Source organism: Sorex fumeus, unplaced genomic scaffold, assembly GCF_029834395.1.
Source record: "Sorex fumeus unplaced genomic scaffold, SorFum_2.1 ptg000054l, whole genome shotgun sequence".
NCBI lineage: Eukaryota > Metazoa > Chordata > Mammalia > Eulipotyphla > Soricidae > Sorex > Sorex fumeus.
In genome coordinates this window covers 25,665,801-25,688,112 of record NW_026606111.1, presented here as the reverse complement: position 1 = coordinate 25,688,112, position 22,312 = coordinate 25,665,801, and the positions used below count along the sequence as shown (strand labels likewise).

The following is a 22,312-nucleotide window of genomic DNA, read 5'->3' as shown; positions in this document are numbered from 1 at the left end:
GGAAGCACAATATGCCAAACAGCCCAGATACAAGAGAGGTGGACTCAAGACAATCCGAGAGTTTTTACAGAGTCGTCTTTTCTCCGCAAAGTCCCCCGGACTCTATTGGTAGATTTCTGCCATGCAAGTTATCCTCCACCAGACAAAGATCTCCAAACCAACACAGCTATCTCGTGAGATACTCTTTTCATGGTGTCTCCAGCTGTATTATACACCTCTCCAGCCTCCAGAACCAACAGCTTCACTGAGATGCCCATCTCAGCTCCCAGCTCTACCACTCATGGTGTTAACTGCTGACAGCATCTGGTGTCTTTCCTGCCAATTCTTTCCCTCTCACCTACCACATTCTTTACTGTGGGGGGAGAGAGAGGGATGAGTCAAATCCAGTGGTGCTTGGGGCTTATTTCTGACTCTGCACTTAGGGATCAATCCTAATGGGACTCAGGGTACCACATGGGGAGCCAGGGATTGAACCTGGTTGACTGTGTGCAAAATAAGTGCCTTCCCTGATGTATAATCAATCTCTCCAGCTCCATCACCTCTCACATTCTGATTAACTCACTGACACCCATGCTATGGTTTGTGTTCATGAAGCCACATCCAAGAAATCACAAGATCCATTTAAAAGATCCAGGAAGAGGTACATTTTCATTTCCCTTCTTCATGAACTCCTAACTTCACTTTCTCCTTTTTCCTACTTCCATAGGGCCATCACTCTTGTCTCTTGCCCTTATTTCAAGAGGTTTAAAATATTATTTGGCTGATAGAATACATTTATAAGCGACCCCTCCTGAGCTCTTCAATGTCTGTACCATCCAGAATCTTGTCACCACCTTTATATTTGATTGACCTTCCAGAGAAAACTGGATGTTCATAAAATTCTAGTTCTTCATGTTCTTTTCCATTACTTTCTGGTCTTTTACTGTGGAAACACATAGACCAGGTATTTTATCTTGAGTTTCCCAGAAAACAATTTGAGACAGTATGTATTCAGGTAGTTTAGAAGGCATGCAAAACCGAAAAATAGGAAATTTTTTTAAAAAGCGAGGGGTGGGAGCAGGGGGTAAATAGAATGAGTCAATATAAAGATGTTACTGAATGGCCACTATTTGAAGTATACCAATGATAAATCATAAAGAGCTGTCTTTAGTGTTTAGGAAATACAATTTGATAATTATTTACCCAGGGGACAAAGGTGAAAGACTTTATCCATCAACTCTCATAGCCCACTGATCTCCTGTGTTAATTCCCCACACTTGCAATTTACACATGTAAGCAGGTGCCAAAAGGATTTCCATGAAGCCCTTGATGCCACATCAAAGAGGTCCCAGTGGAAGAAGCTAGACACTAACATTGGAGGTCTATGGCCAGGCTCTTTCTGAATGAACATGGCTAAGCTGCCCCTAAACTAAACTCTGACAGTTGCTGCAGTAAAAGAAGGGGCCAAGAGGATCTGGAGTGCCACATTAGAGGTGCCTGTCTACAAAGCTGTCATCACCGTAGAACCTGTTTTCTCAACCATGGCCCTATGGACATTTTCATCCAGATAATGCCTGTTGTATCTGTCTGTGCTGAAGGATGTTTGGCAGCATCCCTCAATGCTAGTAGCATCCTTTCCCCTAGTTTTGACAATCAAAACTATCTCCAGATATTGCCAAAGATCTCCAGGAAGCAAAGATACCCTCTGACAGGAAGCACTGGTACAGAGTATAGGATGTCATTCTTTGGTCATTCACCCAGTGCCCATACATTTCTCTCTACTTTAATACCAAATGTAGCTCCCAAGTATGTCACTATGAGGGATATGTGTGTGTGTTAAGCCTCTAACTTAACTTACAAGCTTCACCATAATGTATTTAAATAGATAGCAACTTCTTAATAAAGAACGATGACATTTAAAATGTTCAATCTGAGAATGTCATGAACAGATTAGGTATAGGGCAAAAATGTTGAATTATGTTCTAGGGCTTAGTTGCTTAAATTGGAGAAAAAGAAGTTAAAATTTTTTTTAATTATCTAGGTCTCTTAGTCAAGAACCCAAAATGGCTTGAGACAAGGAATCTTTTTCTCTGAATGAGGAATGGATAACAATCACATAACAATACCCACACTCAGCCATCCAGAGATCACAGAGGAGACCATGTTAACCACTCAATGAAAATTTGAGGTATTTTCCATTTTTTGGCAGGCTACCGAAAGTATCCTGCCCGCATGGCAGAGTCTGGCAAACTTCCCGTGTCGTATTCAATATGCCAAATACCAGTAACAATGATAGGTCTCATTCTCCTAGCCCTGAAAGAGCACTGAATATGGTTCTTTTAAAATCTCAGGGCTAGGAAGAAGGAGATGTTATTGGTGCCTGCTTGAGGCAATTGATAAACAACTAGAAGATCATGATCATGATCCATTTTTAATTGTTGCAATGAAGCATTATGATATTCTTCTGTATGTCTCTGGCTCAAACACACACACACATACTGAATTATTCTCTAGGGTGAATTAATGGATACTGGAATGTATATATCCACATGTATATGCTGAGTAATCCTCTAGGATGAATTAATGGATAAATTGGATGTGCATATCCAACATTAATAGATACGAAAATTATCCCTGAGTAGTAGAACAGATTCATACTCTCACAGCAAAGCATGAGAGTTCCAGTTGCTCTTTATACTCTTCAACACTAGGAACTGTCAATTGGTTTAATTTTCACACTTCTAACTTTCATGTACTAGTATCTCATCATGTTTTTAAATTCCATTTTCCTAATGACTAATAAGATTGAACAACTTTGTATACATTTATAGACCAATTAATGCAACATGCCATTTACAATTTTTTGTTTATTTTTCAGTTGCAATTTTAAATTTTTTATGTAGGTTCTTAAATATTGTATTTTGGGGGTAGAGAGTTGGGTCACACCCAGCAGTGCTCAGAAACTATTCCTAGCTCTGTTCTATTCAGGGGTCACTCCTGGTGGTGCTAAAATTATTAGATGTGTCACTGGGGATCAAACTAGAATCTTCCTCATGCAAGGCAACCATCTTACTTCCTCCAAATTACATAATTTATCATAATTATGAGTCCTCATAAAGCACTATAAGTATCATATCTCTGCCCACAAAGTGATTTGCATTTTCTTCTGAAAGATGTTTGTTAATCAAGAGAAATTCTTGACTTTAAGTCTATGTAAACAACATTTTTCCCTATGTACAATGCTTTCAGTTTAACATGTTGACATCAGCATACACCATTGGTGACTCACACTCGACTGAGGCTTAATTAACACAAACTGCAGTACCAGTGTGAAGGTATACAGACATATTAGCTGGGGGGCTGAAGAGATAAATCAAAGGACTGAGTTCTCTGTGTTTGTGCTTTGCTGGATCCCTGGCACTAATATGATCTCCCAAGCAACCAGAGAGCAATCTCCAAGAACTGAGTTGGGAGGCTCGTAACACCACTGGGTATGGCTCAATATACAAACAAAAAAGGAAACATATATCTATCAAAGATAATAAATTCATTCTCCTAAGCGTTCTTCTACAAGCTAGTAGTCTACATGTCACATTTATTTCAACAATCCATCTAGAAGTGATTTTTCTTTAGTGGTGCAAAGAATCGGGCTAGAGCAATAGCACAGCGGTAGGGCGTTTGCCTTGCACGCAGCCAATATGGCCAACCCGAGTTCGATTCCTCCGCCCCTCTCGGAGAGCCTGGCAAGCTACCGAGAGTAGCTTGCCAGCACGGCAAAGCCTGGCAAGCTCCCCGTGACGTATTCGATATGCCAAACACAGTAACAAGTGTCACAATGGAGACGTTACTGGACCCGCTCAAGCTAATCGATGAACAATGGGAGGACCGTGACCGTGACTGGTGCAAAGAGTCAATACACACTGTCTTCCCTGTGCTCGTTACTGAAAAGACAATCTTGTCCTCACTGCTCCATATTGTCATCTTTGTAGTTATAGAACGACTATATTCTCTTAATATTCACATTGACTCCCTAGCTCCAACTGAGATGCTATTAAGAGATGGGGCCATTAAGAATTAATTACATTAGGTGATACCATGAAGATAGAAGCCTGGATCAATAAGATTAAACCCTTTTAAGAATTCTGAAAACTCGCTATCATTCTCTACTACAAGAGGACTCAGGAGATGCTAGCTATGTACAACTTAAGGATACAGTGGTCCAGACCAGATATTGAGCCTGAGGATCTTAGTCTTAATCTTCCCTTCTTCAGAACTGTTAGACAAATTTAATAGACACATTTTGGTTATTGAAGCCACCCAGGCCAGGATATTTTGTTATGGCAACAAAGCTAATACAACTGTCAGTTACTTGTAACTGACTAAATCTGCTTCCCAACTCCACTGAAATATGTAACTGTGTGACATTGTATCATTACCACATTATATTAATTATTCTAGTCTTATAATAAGGGCAGAGATCTTAGAGTTTAAATCTTTTAATTTCAGGGTTTTTATTAATTTTTTTATTTATTTATTTTTATTAGTGAAACACCATGAGGTACAGTTGTAGACTTACAAATTTTTGTGCTTGGGTTTCCATTGTACAATGATCGAGTATCCATTCCTCTACCCATGCCCATTCTCCACTACCACTAATCCCAGTATCCCTCCCACCCCCCTCATCCCCCCACCCCATCCTACCTTTTGTTCTCTCTCTCTCCTTTTGGGTGCTGTGGTTTGCAAAAGAGGGACTGAGTGGCAATCATATTCGGTCTAGAGTCTACTTTCAGCATGCTTCTCCCATCCTGGGGGGATCCTCCTAACACCCCCCATTTGGTGCTCCCTTCTATATCTGGGCTGCCTTTACCCCTAGAGTGTGAAGCTGGCTTGCAAGCCATGGAGTAAACCTCTTGGTATTTATCTCAGCTATTTTTGGGTGTTAGTCTCCTATTTTGTTATTTTATGTCCCCCAGATGAATGCAATCTTTCTATGTCTAGCCCTCTCTTTCTGACTCATTTCTCTCAGCATGATACTTTTCCATGTAGTACCACTTGTATGTAAATTTCATGACTTCATATCTTCTAACAGCTATACAGTACTCCATTGTGTAGATGTACCAAAGTTTCTTTAACCAGTCATCTGTTCTCGGGCACTCAGGTTTTATCCATATTCTAGCTATTGTAAACAGTGCTGCGATGAACAGATAACTGCAGATGTCGGTTGCTTCGACTATACTTTTTTGCCTCTCCGGGGTATATGCTCAGGTTTTTTTTTTTTTCTAAATTGTCTTGGCAATTCTTTCCATGTTGCCTCTTCATGCACATTTTGGAAACGGTTTTTCAAGTTCCACAAAATGTTATGTTGTTATATTTGCTTTGTTTTGGGGCCACACCCAATGGTGCTCAGGGTTTACTTCTGACTCTGCACTCAGGAATGACTCTGGTAGACTCAGAAGGCCATATGGGGTGCAGGGAATAGATCCCAGTTTGGCTACATGTAAGTGTAGCACATTATCCCCTATACTAGTTCTCTAGCCCCTCAAGTTCCACAAAACTTTATGCTGGGAACTTTATTTTTTTCAGCAGAACTGAAATAAATATACAGATAAATTGAAGAAGAATTTACATTTTTAGAATATTCTCCAATTCATGAACATGGTATGTCCCACATCTATTCAACTATTATTTCTATAAGCAATGTTTCTAATTCTCTATATAACAATTTTGAACTATTTTGGCAGATTTTTCTAAGATAGTTTGATAATCTGAAGCCATTTTAATTGCCATTTTTAAATCCTTTCAAGTTTTTATTTTTGTGGATGTATTGAGAGAAAAAGGGATGAGAATATTGACTATGTTTAGATATCTTGATAAATGTGCTCATTAATTATAAGTGTATCTGTGTATTAGTAAAAGAAGAAAGTCTAAAATATTATCTTTATCTCCCAAATCTCATATTTTTCTTATTTTATGAGTTTGTGAATTTTAGTACAATATGAAATATAATTAATTGGTAACAGTGGTTATCTTGATCTTATTCTTAATCTCAAAGAAAAAACTTTCAACATTTCACTACTAAATAGGAGTTGTGCTATGGGTTTTTTTGAGGGTATTTTTTGTCATATAAGAAAATTTTCATTATATTCTAACCTTGTCAAGAATTTAATATTGTAAGAAACCTTATCAATTATGTCTCTATACATATTGATAGTATTATATAAGGTTTTCTTTTATTCTGTTCTGTTTGTGTAAGGTTAATTTTATTGAGTAAATTAAAAAATTTACATCAACCTTGCATTCCTACAAAAGAGTGAAATTAGGTATAATGGTCCTTTTGTACTTATCACTTTTTTATTTGCTATGACTTCCCTTCAGGATTTTAGATTAGTGGTTCTAATAAATAGACTTTTTATTTTAATGTAACTCAATTGCATTAAATTATCATTTTCTTTACCGCTAATGTCATTATTTGATGGTACCAAAACTATTTCAGGATTATAAAATGAATGAAATTGTTTATTCTCCTATTGTCCAGGAAGGTTTCTCTATTTTATTTCATTTTTCCCTTAAATGTTTGGCCAAATTTACCACTGAAGCTATCTGGTCTAGAAAATTATCTGTAGAGGGGCTTGAAAGACAGTGGGTAAAGCCTTGCTTTGCATGTGACTGATCTGGATTCAACTCTTTTATTTTTTTAATTTTTATTGGGTTTCAATTATACAATGATCAAATACCCATCCCTCCACCAGTGCGCATTTCCCACCACCACGGATCCCAGTATCCCTCCCACCCCCCATCCCACCCTGCCTCTGTGGCAGGGCATTCCCTTTTGTTCTCTCTCTCTCTCCTTTTGGGTTCTGTGGTTTGCAAAAGAGGCAATGGGTGACAATCATGTTTGGTCTATAGTCTACTTTCAGCATGCTGCTCCCATCCTGGGAGGATCCTCCCAAAACCCTTTATTTGGTGCTCACTTCTCTATCTGAGCTCCCTTTTCCCCTAGCATGTGTGGCTGGCCTCCAGCCACATGGAGTAAAATTCCTGGTACTAATCTCGGCCATTCTTGAGTGTTAATCTCCTATTTTGTTACTTTATGTTCCCCAGATGAATGCAATCTTTCTATGTCTATCCCTCTCTTTCTGAGTCATTTCGCTTAACATGATACTTTCCATGTAGTACCACTTGTATGTAAATTTCATGACTTCCTCTTTCTAACAGCTACATAGTACCTGGATTCAACTCTTGCAACTCATATGGTCCCTGCCAGGAGTAATCTCAGAGCACAAAGAAACTCAGGAATAAACTCTGAGCACAACTGAGTGTGGACCCAAAACCAAAAAAAAAAGTAAAAAAGAAAGTTCTTCGTAGAAAATATTTAATACCTTTAATAGTTGTAGAACTATTCGAGCCTTCTATTTCTTTCTCTGCCTATTTGATACATTTAAATATGACATGAGTTTTCTTTGATAGAAATCCTGGAAATTACTTCCAGTGATCTCATGACATGAGAGTGAACAGCTCTGTGGGATAGGAAGATAACTCAGAGGGCTGGAACTCATGTTGGAGACACAGATTTGGTCCCTGGCATTGTGTGACCTGCCTGGCACTGCCAGCTGTAGCCCTTATAACCTAAAGTCCTTCTGGGAAGGTCCTTCCAAAACAAAAACAAAATAAAGTGATTAGTTCTGAGAACACATGGATGGCATGATCCTTCTTTTATTTATTCACATTATTTTCTAACACTTTTCCTAAATCTTATGCATGTTACTCAAACTACTCATTCTTTCAGAGTTAAAATAATTACTGAAAGTTGTCATAAGTGCTAGAAACCTTCCATCAGATTTTAGGTTGTCATAACTATGCATAACTATGCTTTATATGTCATAATTTAATTAACAAATTTATTAAAGCCAACTAATACACAAACCCTTTTGAATTTTTTAAGGAGGAGGGTCATTTACTACACAAGTTGCAAATTCAGCATTTTATAAATCTAGGAAAATTACATATTACATAGGCTCACTTTTCGACAAGAAGTCAAAGCTTAGACAGATTAAGAGATTTATCCACAATTATACATCTAATTGGAGTGATAGCACAGCGGGTAGGGCGTTCGCCTTACAAGACAGCCAACATGGCCGACCCAAGTTCGATTCCTCCGCCCCTCTCGGAGAGCCCGGCAAGCTACCAAGAGTATTCGATATGCCAAACACAGTAACAACAAAGTCTCCAATGGAGACGTTACTGGGCCCGCTCAAGCAAATCGACGATCAATGGGAGGACCTTATACATCTAATAAATGGCATTAACAACTTAGAACTATTGGTGTTTGCTCTGGTAGTCTTTTTATCCTATTGTGCTACTATTCAAATTACATCTGCTACTTGTAATTTTAAAAGATAAAATATGGGGCTGGAGAAATAGTAGGTAGGGGGCAAGGCATTTGGTTCGATGCCCAGCATCCCATATGGTACCCTGAGCACTGCCAGAAGTGATCCTTGAGTACATAGCCAGTAGTAACTGAGCACTGCAGGTACAGCCCAAAAGCCAAATAAATAAATAAATGGAGGATATACTGGAATTTGCTTGATTCTGACTGGGACATACAACTTTCAAAGATCCCTCAATATATGGAGAAAGATAAAATATAAACAATATCAGAGTAGATAACATTTTCAGGCTTCACCTTTGGGTGTTTTATTTTTTCAGTCACTTTAAATTTCAAATTACAATCTTCTATCTTATATTTTGTTTCAGATGCATTCCCTTCCTCAGGTGAACAAAAACTGCATTTCCTCATTACCTGCCTATAGACTTTCCACTGTTCCCTTTTAACTGCCCTTCTGTATCACACCTTACAGGTCAGACTAGAATGATTTTTGAATATATGCCAACTACATTACAAGTTCCTGGTGGTCAGAGATGGTAATACATGTTTTCATATTACATAGAACAACATGAAGCGTAGTCAGTAAATGAATAATTTACTGACATTGTTTTATATAACCTAATGGTGAAGCCTTCAAATGTGGGTTAGGAAACATCAAACCTAGATTCAAGTATTATACCTATAACATCTTATGTGATCCCAGAAAGGTTGCTTTGTTTTCCTGGGTCTTGTTTGTAAAGTTTTCCTGTTTGTAAAATAAGGTTCATAACATCCACACGGTATTAATAAGAAAATTAAATGAGATAATCTGTCAGCATAATGCTTGACCTACAATAAATGTTCAGAAACATTAACTATGATGAGATTATATCATTAAACTATTAACTGCTGGAATAAGTTAATAGTTATTAACTTTTAACTATTAACTATTGACATATGTTAATTCCAGCCATTCACAGAATTCCTCCTGTCCTTGTCCTAAGTCACTTGGAAAACTCTCCAAATATGAGGATTCAATGAAACTCTTTTTTCTTCCCAGAAATGTTATATAAATAGCAAGTCATCCAAATCCCATTAACTCTAGGTAATTTTATTTAATAATCATATTTTTAAAGCTGGACAAATAAATAAATGGCAAAGCAATTTTGATTAAATCCTGTTTTCTCAATGGCTATTTGGAATACATCGTTCATATGCAAACCCCAAGAAGATTGAATAACAGATAAAATAAATAATGACCATAATGCAAACCACATTCTCATTCCCACTTCCCTGCAAGTACAACTCTCCGTAAGAATTGTAAGAATTAAAAGAGCCAAAAAGTAACATGCTTATTAACTCTGAGTTACTCGCCTATAGACACAGAGCTGAGCACATCACGTGGATGTTTTCTGTAGTCTCCGTTAAACTAATGGTTCCTCAGAGCCTAGTTCTTATAACCCCTAAAGAGTTTCAAGATTTGCCTGGAAAAATATATCACATTTCCATGACTATGACTGAACGCAAATTTGGAAAGCTCAGTGAAAGCAAACCATCCTAGAGAGGAAATGGTCGCCGTTTTCAAAGGAAGTCAAGAGGCTCCTGCACACAGAAACTCAAGCTGGCTTTAGGAGCTTGCTCCCGTCTCCCTTCACTCAAGCCCGGGTGTGCCACGTGGCTCTTGCCCCCTCACATCTGAGCACCTGACGGAGAATAAGAATAAGGCCACTTACCTTCTCAGGTTAAAGATAGTTTGTTTTTTTGTTTGAGGGCCGCACCTGGTAATGCTCAGGGGTTACTCCGAGCTCTGCACTCAGAAATCACTCCTGGCAGGGCACAGGGATGCTGGGGATTGAACCCAGGTCTGTCCCCATTACAAAGCAAGTGCCTAACCTGCTGTGCTATGGACTCCAGCCCCTCAGGTCAAAGATATTTTATTCAAAAGTACGTGCTCTATCAATGCATGGAGTGGAAGGTTTCCTCCTGCTTTGTGTTCTTTTTCCTTAATTTCATTACATTTTTAAAGTATTCATGGATTAAGGCTTCTGGACTTGTCAGCCTCTGGGGAACCTGTCAAAAGACTCAAATCTAACATGTGCTTCCCAGATACAAGGTTGTTTTGTAGCTGGGCTCAGAAACTTCCCCTAGAAGAGATTGTTGCGTTTCATCTTCCTGTTGTAAGTAAAAGCAATTACACTTAGCATCTGGGGTTCTGCTGTTGTTTTGGTTTTAGGACCAACCTAAAGGTATTCAGAGCTAGCTCTGCTCAAGGATCAATCCTGGTGCTGGGAGACTATATGCTGTGTTGCGCATCAAATCTTGGTCTGTCAGGGGCAGGGGAAATGCATTAACCTCTGCCCTATCCCTCCAGCTCCTAAACTGCACTGTTGCACTGCCCTCCCATTGTTCATCGATTTGCTTGAGTAGGCACCAGTAAAGTCTCCATTGTGAGACTTGTTGTTACTGTTTTTGGCATATCGAATACATCATGGGGAGCTTGCCAGGCTCTGCCACGCAGGCAGGATACTCTCGGCAGCTTGCTGGGGTCTCCGAGAGAGACAAAGGAATCAAACCCGGGTTGGCTGCGTGCAAGGCAAATGTCCTACCCACTGTGCTATTGCTCCAGCCCCCAGCTCCTAAACTAATTATTTTATTTATTTGGTTGAGGGTGTACGTGTGTGTGTGTGTGTGTGTGTGTGTGTGTGTGTGTGTGTGTGTGTGTGTCTTGAGAGTAAATGCTGTCATGAAGTAAGTGTGAGATGGGAGATAAAAATACCAGTCTTAGCTGGTGGGTTACTTAGACAAGGTGGGAAGGCCCAAATCTTCTCAACCACTGCCAAGAGCCACCCTGTCAATGGAGCAGAAGGTTACCACACTTGCAAAGGAGTAAGGATGAAAAGAAAGCCTTTGCAAAATTAAAATTTCATCTATTTTGAAAGATTTTACTTCAATAGTCAAACTTGGGGGGGAGGGGGGAACAGGCCTAATAATTCTGATGGAGATTTCATTAGCACCTGGCTCTGACAGTCCATACTGAAAGCCCTTCACTGGCACAGCTCTCTTTGAATGAAGTCCCAAAGGGAAGAACCATATTTTTTTTTAAAAATCCTAATATCAGAAGAATTACAGGAAGGTTACAATATAATTAACCTGAGTTATCTTTCAAGACTCTTGCTGATAAATCTCCTGCCACATCAGACCATGTTCATGCTGTGATTTTTTAAATTAGCAAAGGAAGGTTTCACATACTCTGTTCAGACTAGAAGGATAAAGGAATGCTTCTAAAAAAAAAGATCTGATCAATATTTTCTATTATTTTCTAATATTGTTTTTATAATAGCATTTCTTTAAAGGCTATTTTATAGAGCAAAACCTTAACTGCAGACACTGCAGAAGTCTGTGATTCTTATTTAAGGAAAATGGGTGATTCCCTTCCTGCTTGAGGGGGTTAAACAAATAAGGAAAGTGCAAAATCAGCCATTATCTCATGTTTATAACAAGTCTATCACCATAGTAACAACTGTGATGTCACAAATCCTACCCCAAGGGCCAGGCTGTCTCTGAAAGAGGGTGAGCAATTGAACTCTCCTGCGGACAGAGGAAAGCGTGTGCAGTCAGAGCACAGTCAATGTTTGTGGTAATTGTCAAAGCACATGGAGCTCCCCCTCTCCAGTGAATAGCAGTTCCCCATGCCCCAGAAACACGCAACCCCCACAGTTCATGCAACTGTACAAAGGGAGTGTGGAGATCCAAGAGCACCTGGAAGCTTCATGTTCCCAATCAAATCCCTTTGACTGCTGGAAATGGACAGGGGCAGTGGAGAACCTGTCCAGGGGAAACTCACTCTTGGTGAAGAGTGACCAGATGCAGCACCTCAAACAAGAAGCAACTTGCCTTGAGGCCAGAGTAGTACAGTGGGTAGGGTTTCTGCCTTGCACATGGCCAAATTCAGTTCATCCCCGGCATGCCATGTGGTCCCCTGAGCCAGGAGTAATCCCTGAGCACAAAGCCAGGAGTAAACCATGAACGCTGCTGGGTGTGGTCCCCACAACAAAAAAAAAAAGAAAGAAAGAAGAAGGAGGGGAAGGGGGGAAGGGGGGAAGGGGGGAAGGGGGGAAGGGGGGAAGGGGGGAAGGGGGGAAGGGGGGAAGGAAGGGGGGAAGGGGGGAAGGGGGGAAGGGGGGAAGGGGGGAAGGGGGGAAGGGGGGAAGGGGGGAAGGGGAAGGGGAAGGAGAAGGAGAAGGAGAAGGAGAAGGAGAAGGAGAAGGAGAAGGAGAAGGATCAGCAGCAGCAACAGCAATTTGCCTCAGGAAGGCAAATTGTGTAAAACCAAGCTTAGGTGGTTTTACACGACCCTACAAGACCTCCCCTATAGATCCTTGGGCAGAAAAATAACTAAAGTCTCCCCAAAGAGGGACACTTAAAAAACAACCTTTCGCCTGAACAAACTGAATCCCTGTATCTGTTTCCAATGCAGCAGACTGAAAATGATCTTTATTCTGATGCAGTCTAGGGAAGTTTTGTACAGATATGCCAAAAAAGGGCAACTTTATATTTCAAAGAATACTGGATTCACAGTTGGAAGAGAGCACTAGTCTTGGCTCAAATACTTAGAAGCCACATGACGTGGAGAAAGCCATTTAACCTAGCTGAGTTTCAGTTCTTTGTTTAATGTAGACTGACATGCTATTTCCCAGAGTTATTGTAAAGATAAAATAAAATAATAAACGTGAATGAATTTCATAAATAACAAAGGATTTAATGCAAATATTAGGGACCATTAGCATTTTTACATAGCTAGTTTCCAGTGCAACAATAATTTTGAACACTAAGTGCTCTTTTGTCTCTAGGAATCCAAAGTACACATAAATTCCTCATCTTCCCTATTTCACAAGAGGTGCACATTTCAACAGTCACCTGCAAACAACTATAAATTATGCAGGGGCCGATTATCACAGGGCATTTTGCTTCCAGCCATTGCAGCATTTATTACTTTCCCCCAGGAATGCCCTGTGAGCCTGCATGCGAGTCAGAAAACTGACAGAGTGTGCCTCAGCACAGGGACCTGCAGGGACTGCTCTGGCCAATGTTTCCGCAAGAGAGAGAATTGAAATAATTGACTAGATGGAAGTTTTTGGATGATCTGTGGACTCTACTTACCCACAAATAATGACTGACACTGCTGTCAGGAAGACTGTGGTCTGGTCAGACAGCTTGGGATCATGCCAAACTAGACACTGGCATTTTCTCAGTGAATAAAACAGGATCCTAGACTGTCCAGGTATGCACAATAGGAATTGGAGCATCAGCCATCCATTTATTTATTCAACAAATATTGGTAGGGTGCCCACTTTGTGCCAGAGCTCACCGCATATTCTGTTGCGGTCACTGGTGCCGCCCATATGGCTGTCCCTTCCTTATGACATTACACAAAGTACCAGGACACAGCTCACAGCCTGACTCTTAGATACTCTATTCACCACTCTATTATATCATAACTTCTTTCCCAGTCTTAGTTTCAAATCTTGGTTGCTGCACACTTGTTGTAAATAAGTTAGAACCCAGCTATGCCTATTTGTTTCTGTGTTATCGATGGATGTTTTCCTGCCACAACAGCAGAATCTGGTAGTTGTGATAGTTGTGCAGCCTCAAAGTCTGAAATATCTGGCCCTTCTCAGAAAAGGTAAGTCAATTTCTGTGGCAGATTAGGCCAAAATTCCTCTCTCCTGTATATTGCTACTTAGAGACTAAGAGAGTGAGCTCCTGAAAAGGAGAGATACTGTCTATTTAACTTCATCATATAAAATATGACAAAATATTTATTATAAATAGGACAGAGACAAGGTTTAGAAAAAGTACAGAAAGTTAAACCCGGCCTTCCCTACATTTTCTTTTCACCGGATGAGTGCCATGGAGTTCCATGGAAGAAGGCTAAAAAACCACTGGTGTTCAGTTACTCTGGCTTCTAATTCCTCAGAGTTCCTACATCTAAGACTTCCAAGACTCAATTTTTGGCCTCTCTCCCTTTGCATATTTATTTCCTGATCTGATGTGGAATTAGAGTTAAATGGGAGCTGTGTGCTTGAATTCCACGTGGCTGGCTGAGCAGGAAACTCCAGGGCAGGTTTTTTGGCATGCCAAACTCCTGCTTGCCTCAGCTATGCTAATTTCTAAAGCTGTTTGCTTTGCTCAAATAAATCTTAGAGGGGAATTTGCATTTAGATGCACACCTTTTTGTGCACAAATTATGTGCATGATAACTCTAGGGCAGAATTAGGAATGGGGGGAAAAAAGATGCCTGGTATTGACTCAATGGCTTCCATGTGGCAGGCAGTAGGCTAGATGCTTAACATACATTTTCTCCTCTTACAACAATGCCATGAGCTGGAACTGTGATCCCCATTTAACAGATGGAGACACTAAGGAGAAAAGAGCTATGTAACTTGTCCACTTTCACAGTTATCAAGCAAGGAAGCCAGGATTTGACCCAAACTGTCTGAACCTAACATCCATGTTCATTTCTCCTACTTGTACTGCCCAAATGATCAGTCAATCATCATCACCACTCATCTAAGCCACTGAACATAGATTCAATCATGAACTCTTAGTCTTAGAAAATTAGTCACCCTTCCCTCCAAGTAACTAATGCAAATAAGCCTTTGGCCCATGGGACGAAAACTGGGTTCCTTTGCTTTACAAAAAAATCAAAGGAGATTTTTTTTAAGGCATTAAAAGACAAACTTTAGTGGCCAGGGCTGACCCAAGTTCTATCCCTAGCATCCATATGGTCCCCTGAGGACCGCCAGGAGCAATTCCTGAGGCAGAACCAGGAGTAACCCCTGAGCATTGCTGGGTGTGATCCAAAAAGCCAAAAAAAATAAATAAATAAAAAATAAAAATAAAAGGCAAACTTCATATGATACAGAAATCATTTATTATCACTGACGAAATTACAAGTGATTCTGGCAGAAAATAAACCTTAATGACTAAGGACCTCAATATAAAGGAACATTTTTTAATGCTAACACATATCTGAGGAGCCAGAGAGACAGCACAGTGGTCAGCCTTACACATAGCTAACCTGGGTTTCAGCTCTGGAACCCATTGGTTCCCATGCCCACCAGGAGTGATCCCTGAACATAGAGCCAAAAGTAATCCCTGAGCACAGCTGAGTGTGGCCCAAAAATAGACCAAAAAAATGTAATTGGTCAAGCAAGAGAATGTACCCATATCATGAAGGAAAATGTTAGTGACCTATAAACTATTATAAATATATCTATAATATAAAGTAAGCCAAGGAATTTATAACTGTAAAAATTTTAGCTATTTTTGAAAACATAACCAAATACTTATCTTTCCTAAAAAAATATTCATTTTCTTGAGGGCCAGAGAGTACAGGGATTCAGGCACTTGTCTTGCATGCTGATAAATCTGGTTTGATCCCTGGTACCACATATGATCCCCCAAGGATGCCAAGAGTGACCTCTGAGCACAGAGCTGGGTGTAGACCTTGACTGCCAACAGGTATGGCCCCAAAACAAGAAAAGCATTCGCTAGCTTTAGCAGATCACAATGCTTAACACTATAATACTCAACTTTTGTATCAGTGTTCAATTCAATATACAGAAAGATAACCAGTGTAGCAATTCAGCATTCTAGCTGAATTCCAACATTACACAGCAAGTCAGATACAATACTACTGAACTTCTTTCTCCGGATGGATGAAAGCTATCTGCAGTCTAGCCTGCCATACCACGTTGGGTCTGTCCATGGCCATCCAGCTCTAACCCAATGTTCCATCTCATTTTCCTGGAAATAAAAGAGCCGATTATGTTTCCATGAGATGAAATTCCTACTTTGATTTTTATTTTTTTAATAGCTCTGAAAGAAAGCTTTCCAGGAATTAGAAAGAACTGTGGGTAGAGATGGAGAGTCTCGGTTGTTTCTTAAGTGGATTTAGAAGGCTGACTGAAAAACAAACCTGTCCCACACCCCTTCCTCCAAACACACAGAGGGGACCCAGCGCCCCCAGCTCAGTCATGGCCACTTACTTCTGCTAACCAGTCAGTCAGTCATCTCTTACTCTCAAAATGATTTCATCTTCTTAAACACAATTTCAGAGAAGGAAAAGAACGCTGTTTTGTAGCCAGGAGTAGGCAAAGTTTATCGTCAGCTGAAAACTTGAGTCTAATAAGCAGTAGTTTGAGGAACTTGCTTGATTACAGAAATACTGATTCAAATAATACATATAACTATATTTCTCATCTACAAAGTTCTTAAAACAGACTTTTCCAAAATTCAGTGGCATGCTCCATAATTATTCAGAAGAGAGTTAAAACAACTTCCTAGAACTGATCATCAGAAACCCCAGTGACTTACCTGCTGGTGGCTTTATAAAAGGTGGTGGAATTAAAGGTACAATAATGGGCACATTGCCATGATCCTTTGACCCTGCCGGTGAGTCACTGAGTCCATTTCCTGTGGCAAGCCCTGAATAGCCTGTGCTTATGTTGTAGGGTGAAATAACACTGTCCTCAGGTAATTTTGGTTTTGGCAAAGAATTTTCTGAAAAAAAGACAAAAATGATAATCAACATGACAGAAGGGCTTGTTTTCCTTATCACATTTTCTCAAGTAAAATGACTATATAACAAAAATTTCCCTTGCAAATCTTAAAATGCTTTACCAGCACTCCACAGACCATCCTGGACCTTTTCAGTCTTGTTACCATAAATTTTCAATGGGTTCCTCTATAATTGGCCCCACTACGATAGCTATCATCCCAAATGTATCCTGGTGATGAATTTTAGCACTGGGAAAGCCCAGAGAAAATTGAGAGGCAATTAACCTTTTCCATGTACAAAGTGATATATAGCCAGCCTATCTCTCCTGCTATGGGGGAAAGCCTACAACCTGATCTTGGTACCATAACTACGTTCTACTATATTATAAACTTGAGTTACAATATAATCAAGTGAACCATCAAGAAAAAAAAGATGATTAGAAGGAAATTGTTGTTTCACAAGATATACCCTTATGTCAACTTATTAATATCCATTTAAAAATGAACAAAAATGAAAAATAAGGAAAACCTACAATAAAATGAACCCTTATTGATTTTATCCTCTTGGAGAAATCAACATAGACATACACGGACATACACACACACAACCTCAACCATAGAAAACAACTTTTCCCTCTAGTAACATATCCTGGCACTCTCCATGTTCCCCAGAGGCAAAGATTATTCCCAGACCAAGCATTATACGAGCTATTAACTTATAGAATACAAACTCATGACTTGCATTTTTCATTTACAGTGAATTGATGATACTATCTCTGTAACATGAAGTGTACAATTTCATAGCAAGCTTAACATAAAATTTGTCATGTACGTTCAATTCCACATGCCTGCAGGACAGCTCATTTATATTTCGTTGCTTGGCATATAAGAAGGAAAAGTGCTATCTTAGAGACTGGAAATAAAATGCATGAACAGGTATTTTATGCCAATAGATTTTGAATGCAATGCAAACACTGATAAATTGCCAATGAAGCCACACAATGAATTTACCCGCACTTTAAGTTCTCCAAACAAGTCACTCCTTGCATACTCATCATCTTTTTTCACAAATAAATTCTCATTCTAAATTGGTTCATAAAATCAATATATATATTAACAACCACATAAGTCTTTAATTTTCTCTGCTTCTGGTGTAAGAAAAATCCATATAGAATAGAATAGGATCCAACCATCTACTTCTCTCAATTTCTCTTCCAGTCCTATAGGATGAAAATTTCAAACACAAAATATAAATATGGCTCCCCTTAGAATTCCCTCCAAACAAGGGGAGGGAGGAAGAATTACCAAACTAACTATGGTTCCTTCTTGTAGCCTAAAAATCTAAATGGGGTTGCACTTAATCCCAAGCACCAGACCTCAAAAGCAGATCTATCAAAGGTTTCAGGGAAACTAGTAGTTAGCAAATGTCACCCCTTTCTATAAATTTGAGGGCCTTACCACAAACATTAAACTCCCTAGCCCTTGTGTTGCTAGCTCTCCTGTTGCTTGAAGATTAAGCTGTCTATTTTTGTTTTATGCTGTGCCCTTCTATTCTGTGGAATTCTGCTTAGGGGGAACCACTACAGAGGATGTACATTTAAATCAACCATTGGCATAATCAACAAACGAGTCCCAAAGCAACTCAATTCTGGCAGGTTGAGATAGTTAATCCTTCTTTGCATGAACAAAGGGACATTAAATGTCATTACCTTTGAGAACAGAAATGTGCTGCCGGCTCTCTCCATCTGTAGGGTAGCTCCTGAATTCAATATCTTCACCATCTTTCAATTCAACCTTATCATAGCCATACCAGCCAAGGAGTTCATTCATGGTGTTTTCGGCAAAGTTCTGAAAGAAAAGCAGAGGTTACTTATTTATATAATCAATAACTCTTTGAAAAGAACGCATTAATCCAATTTTGTTTGCACAATTTCTTTACCGTCAGCCCAGCCCCACCTCCCTGGCAGCGTGTTCATTTTTCAAATCACGTTTAAATTTTCTAATGCATTTAAATCTCAAGATGATGCATCCAATTAGGACAGGCCTTCAGACATTTGCAATTTAAAGATAATAAGAAAAAAGGCATTTGCCAGTTTGGCTTACAAATGGGAAGTCATATTTTAGCTTATTCTTCATAGTTCATATCCCATATGAATGCACAAATATTGAGAAGTAAAACATAAAAAACAGCTAAGAAAAGGTTTTGAAAAATGAAAACAACTGATCTTTTTTGTGATTCAATTACACTTGCCTTCTGATTTAGGTACTGTTTCTTAACATGACTCATATTAAATAAAGCAAAAGCTCAGCAAAGAAATAATTTCTCAATTGTCAACCACTGTCACACAGAAAGCTGAATAGACGACAAGGATCTTACTACTTAATTTTCCCTTGTGAAGGGTATTCTTTAAAAATCAATTCATAATTTGCTTTATATATTAGCTAGTGACAGATTCTTTCACCATGAAATCAAAGATCATTATGATCATCTTCTACAGGTAACATGAAAGTCACAAATAACCATAAGGTTACAGAGTCAGATTTTGGATAATATGAGAGAACACTTTAAACTATCAGTCAATGTATAAATATATGGTATTATTAATACTATTATAGATATCAAACTGAAAATACTGGTACAGTTTGACAGATTTAAAACTTCAATATCAAATGACAGTTTTTTATGAACTTATCAACTGTTAGATCTGAAAAGGAAAGATGTGTGCTAATGATTTTAATGCTTGTGTGTGACCTAAAATATCTCTGAGAAACAGCTGAGAAATGGCTACCAGAGGGTAGAGGGTAGGGAAAATGAGACAGTATTCAAGGACACATGCTTCCACTTATAAGATTAATGAATTGGGGGACCTAGTGTACAACACAGCAATCATAGGTAATGATATTATACCATATACATGAATGTTGCTTTAAAAATAGGCCCTAAATGGTCACACCACAAAAAAAGGAAAGAAAGAAACATTAGCTATATGACAGAACGGAGGTTGTAGAACTGCTATGTTGGTAATCATTTTGCATTATATAAATGGATCAAACAATAGTTGTACAATTCAAACTTACATATTATATGTGTCAATCATATCCCAATAAAGCTGGGGAAAGTAAAATAAAAGGACTACAAAGTGAGGGCTTTGTAAATGCTTACTGAATTGCAATTTTTCCATCTCTATTTGGCAAAACACCCTGAGTCTCCTGGACTGAAGAAGGAAAACTATGTATTCTAACCTTCTGTGTTTCAAAGAATATTTTCTCACTCTTCCTCAAAGATTTCACTTCTGAATTAGCCTGGGATGTGTAATACCTGAAACAAAGCACTCAGGCTAAGCCACAGAATAGACCAGCCTAAAGTGTGAGTTCCCTGTTCCCTTGAGTTTCACAACTTTAGATTTCAGCAGGAATTGCAAAAGAAAGAAGATATTATACTACTAACTCCATAAAAACAAATCTGGCATTTTGAAACACCCACATGATGCTAGATTTTTTGCTTTGATACCCACTCAAGTTCAGAACTCCAACTGAGCCAATGTGTGATAATCCAGTGAACCAGCAATTAAAAATACAGCTACCCAGTCTGATTCAGTGTTACCATCCACATGCCAACTGTCAATGACTATCAAGCTTTAGGGAAGCACTTATCTTCTCTGATGATTGCCTGTGTCCATATTAGATATACATTCTTTTCATTAATACACAGTGATCCGATTCATATGAATAATAAACTCAGCAAGATCTCGATACCACTGAGGAAGGCTCAGGCTAAATGCTGTTCTACACAATCCGAAGAGACCCCTATAGTGAGGAGTCCATCTCCCCTAACATCCAATTTTTCTTTTTCGGCTGAGTTTGTTGGACAGAGAAAGGATTCCTAAACACCCAGATTGAGAGCCTCCATCAGCGGTCTGGCAGCAGAAATTGTCAAGAATAAAGATTCCACTTTTCATTGAAAAACCAACCCCCAACAGAGCTAAAAGACAAGTCCAAGCCATTCCACCAGTTTGTGTGCTGCCTGCCCCAATCCCTAAGAGAACTGTGCCAACATGACAGAACATCTCCTGCATGGTAACTCCTGGTCACCATACCCAGTTTTGTACCACTGCATCTGCTTCACTCTCTGGTTCTGTCTAAACTCTAAAGTGACACAAAGGCTACAAATGCATAATTCATGGGGCAGCCTCTCAGCCAAGGATATAGATTTGTTTGTTTTAGTCCAGCTGCAAATCAGTTCGGCCTTTCACAACCAATCTCGGGGCTGGAACCCATAAGTTTCAGACATCTGAGTAAAAACTGAAACATCAACTGAATATTAGCATCAAAACTCAAATTATTTGGGCTTCTAAACTCATCACATAGTTTATGGTTTGTACCGAATAATTCAAAGGCTTCATGAAATAATATGAAGTCTATCTATTCTGAGTTACTATGATCTTCAAGTTACTATGTCAGTAAAAATAAACTCTAGAAAATTTCCATTCTTGTCACTGAAAATAAAAATAAACCCTTTACTGTTTTGCAACATGACTGTGAAAGTAAAAAACAAAAGATTTATAAAGCCTCAAGCCATAAATCTCAAACCTTTTATGAAAGGCAGAATAAGATGAAAGAAAAGGGAGGGGGGAAACTTAAGTTTCTTAAAGAATAGCAAGAAACAGACCATTGCCTCTGCCTTATATACTACTATATTTTTAAAACATGACTGGCCAGAGAAATAGCACAGGGGTTAAGGCACTTGCTTTGCACACGGCTTATCCTGGTTGGACCCCCAGCATAATATATATTCCCCTGAGTACCACCAGGAGTGATCCCTGAGCAGAGATTAAGGAGTAAGCCCTGAGCACCTCTGAGTGTTACCCAAAGGGAATGAAGGAAGGAAGGAAGGGAGGGAGGGAGGGAGGGAGGGAGGGAGGGAGGGAAATAATCATGGTGGGCAATAGCTGGTGGTCAGCAGTCAGGGACATGCTATGCACATTCTGAACCAAGGTCAAAGTCCAGCCTCAGAGGGTCTCAGAGCACTGTCAGGTATAGCCTGAAGGCCCCTGAGTACCACCAGGCTAGCCCTGGTATCCCGTGGCACCAGGCCTAAGCAGCTCTGCATTCCCTGCCCTGCTGAGTGTTACCAGGAGGAGCTCTTGGGTCCTCTGAGCACTGCTTCAGAAACTCTCCCCACACCCTATGCCCCCCCCCCCCCGCCCCAAGAATAAAATCAAAGAACTCCAAAGAGCCTTTTTTAATTTTGAGAATTGAATGCTATATGGGCTCATCATGGTGGATGTTAAACCAAAGAAAGTATATTAGCTTTTTACAGATAACATCTAAGAAACATAACATGTTCTAGAAGAAACTAATTTAGTTTATAGGCTGTAAGGGATTTCATCTTTGAGTTTGGTTTTT

At 39.3% G+C, this 22,312-nt stretch overlaps 1 protein-coding gene across 2 annotated transcripts in view; it reads right to left on the bottom strand.

Moving 5' to 3' along the window:
* Positions 1-22,312, bottom strand: part of SOBP (sine oculis binding protein homolog) — a 152,094-nt gene that overhangs the window by 118,857 nt on the left and 10,925 nt on the right. For both annotated transcript variants that reach the window (XM_056124974.1, XM_056124975.1), the window contains exons 2-3: positions 18,616-18,754; positions 16,724-16,909 (exon numbers count right to left, since the gene is read on the bottom strand). In XM_056124974.1, the coding sequence (XP_055980949.1) occupies positions 16,724-16,909; positions 18,616-18,754 (325 nt within the window). The remainder of the gene's footprint in view (positions 1-16,723; positions 16,910-18,615; positions 18,755-22,312) is intronic.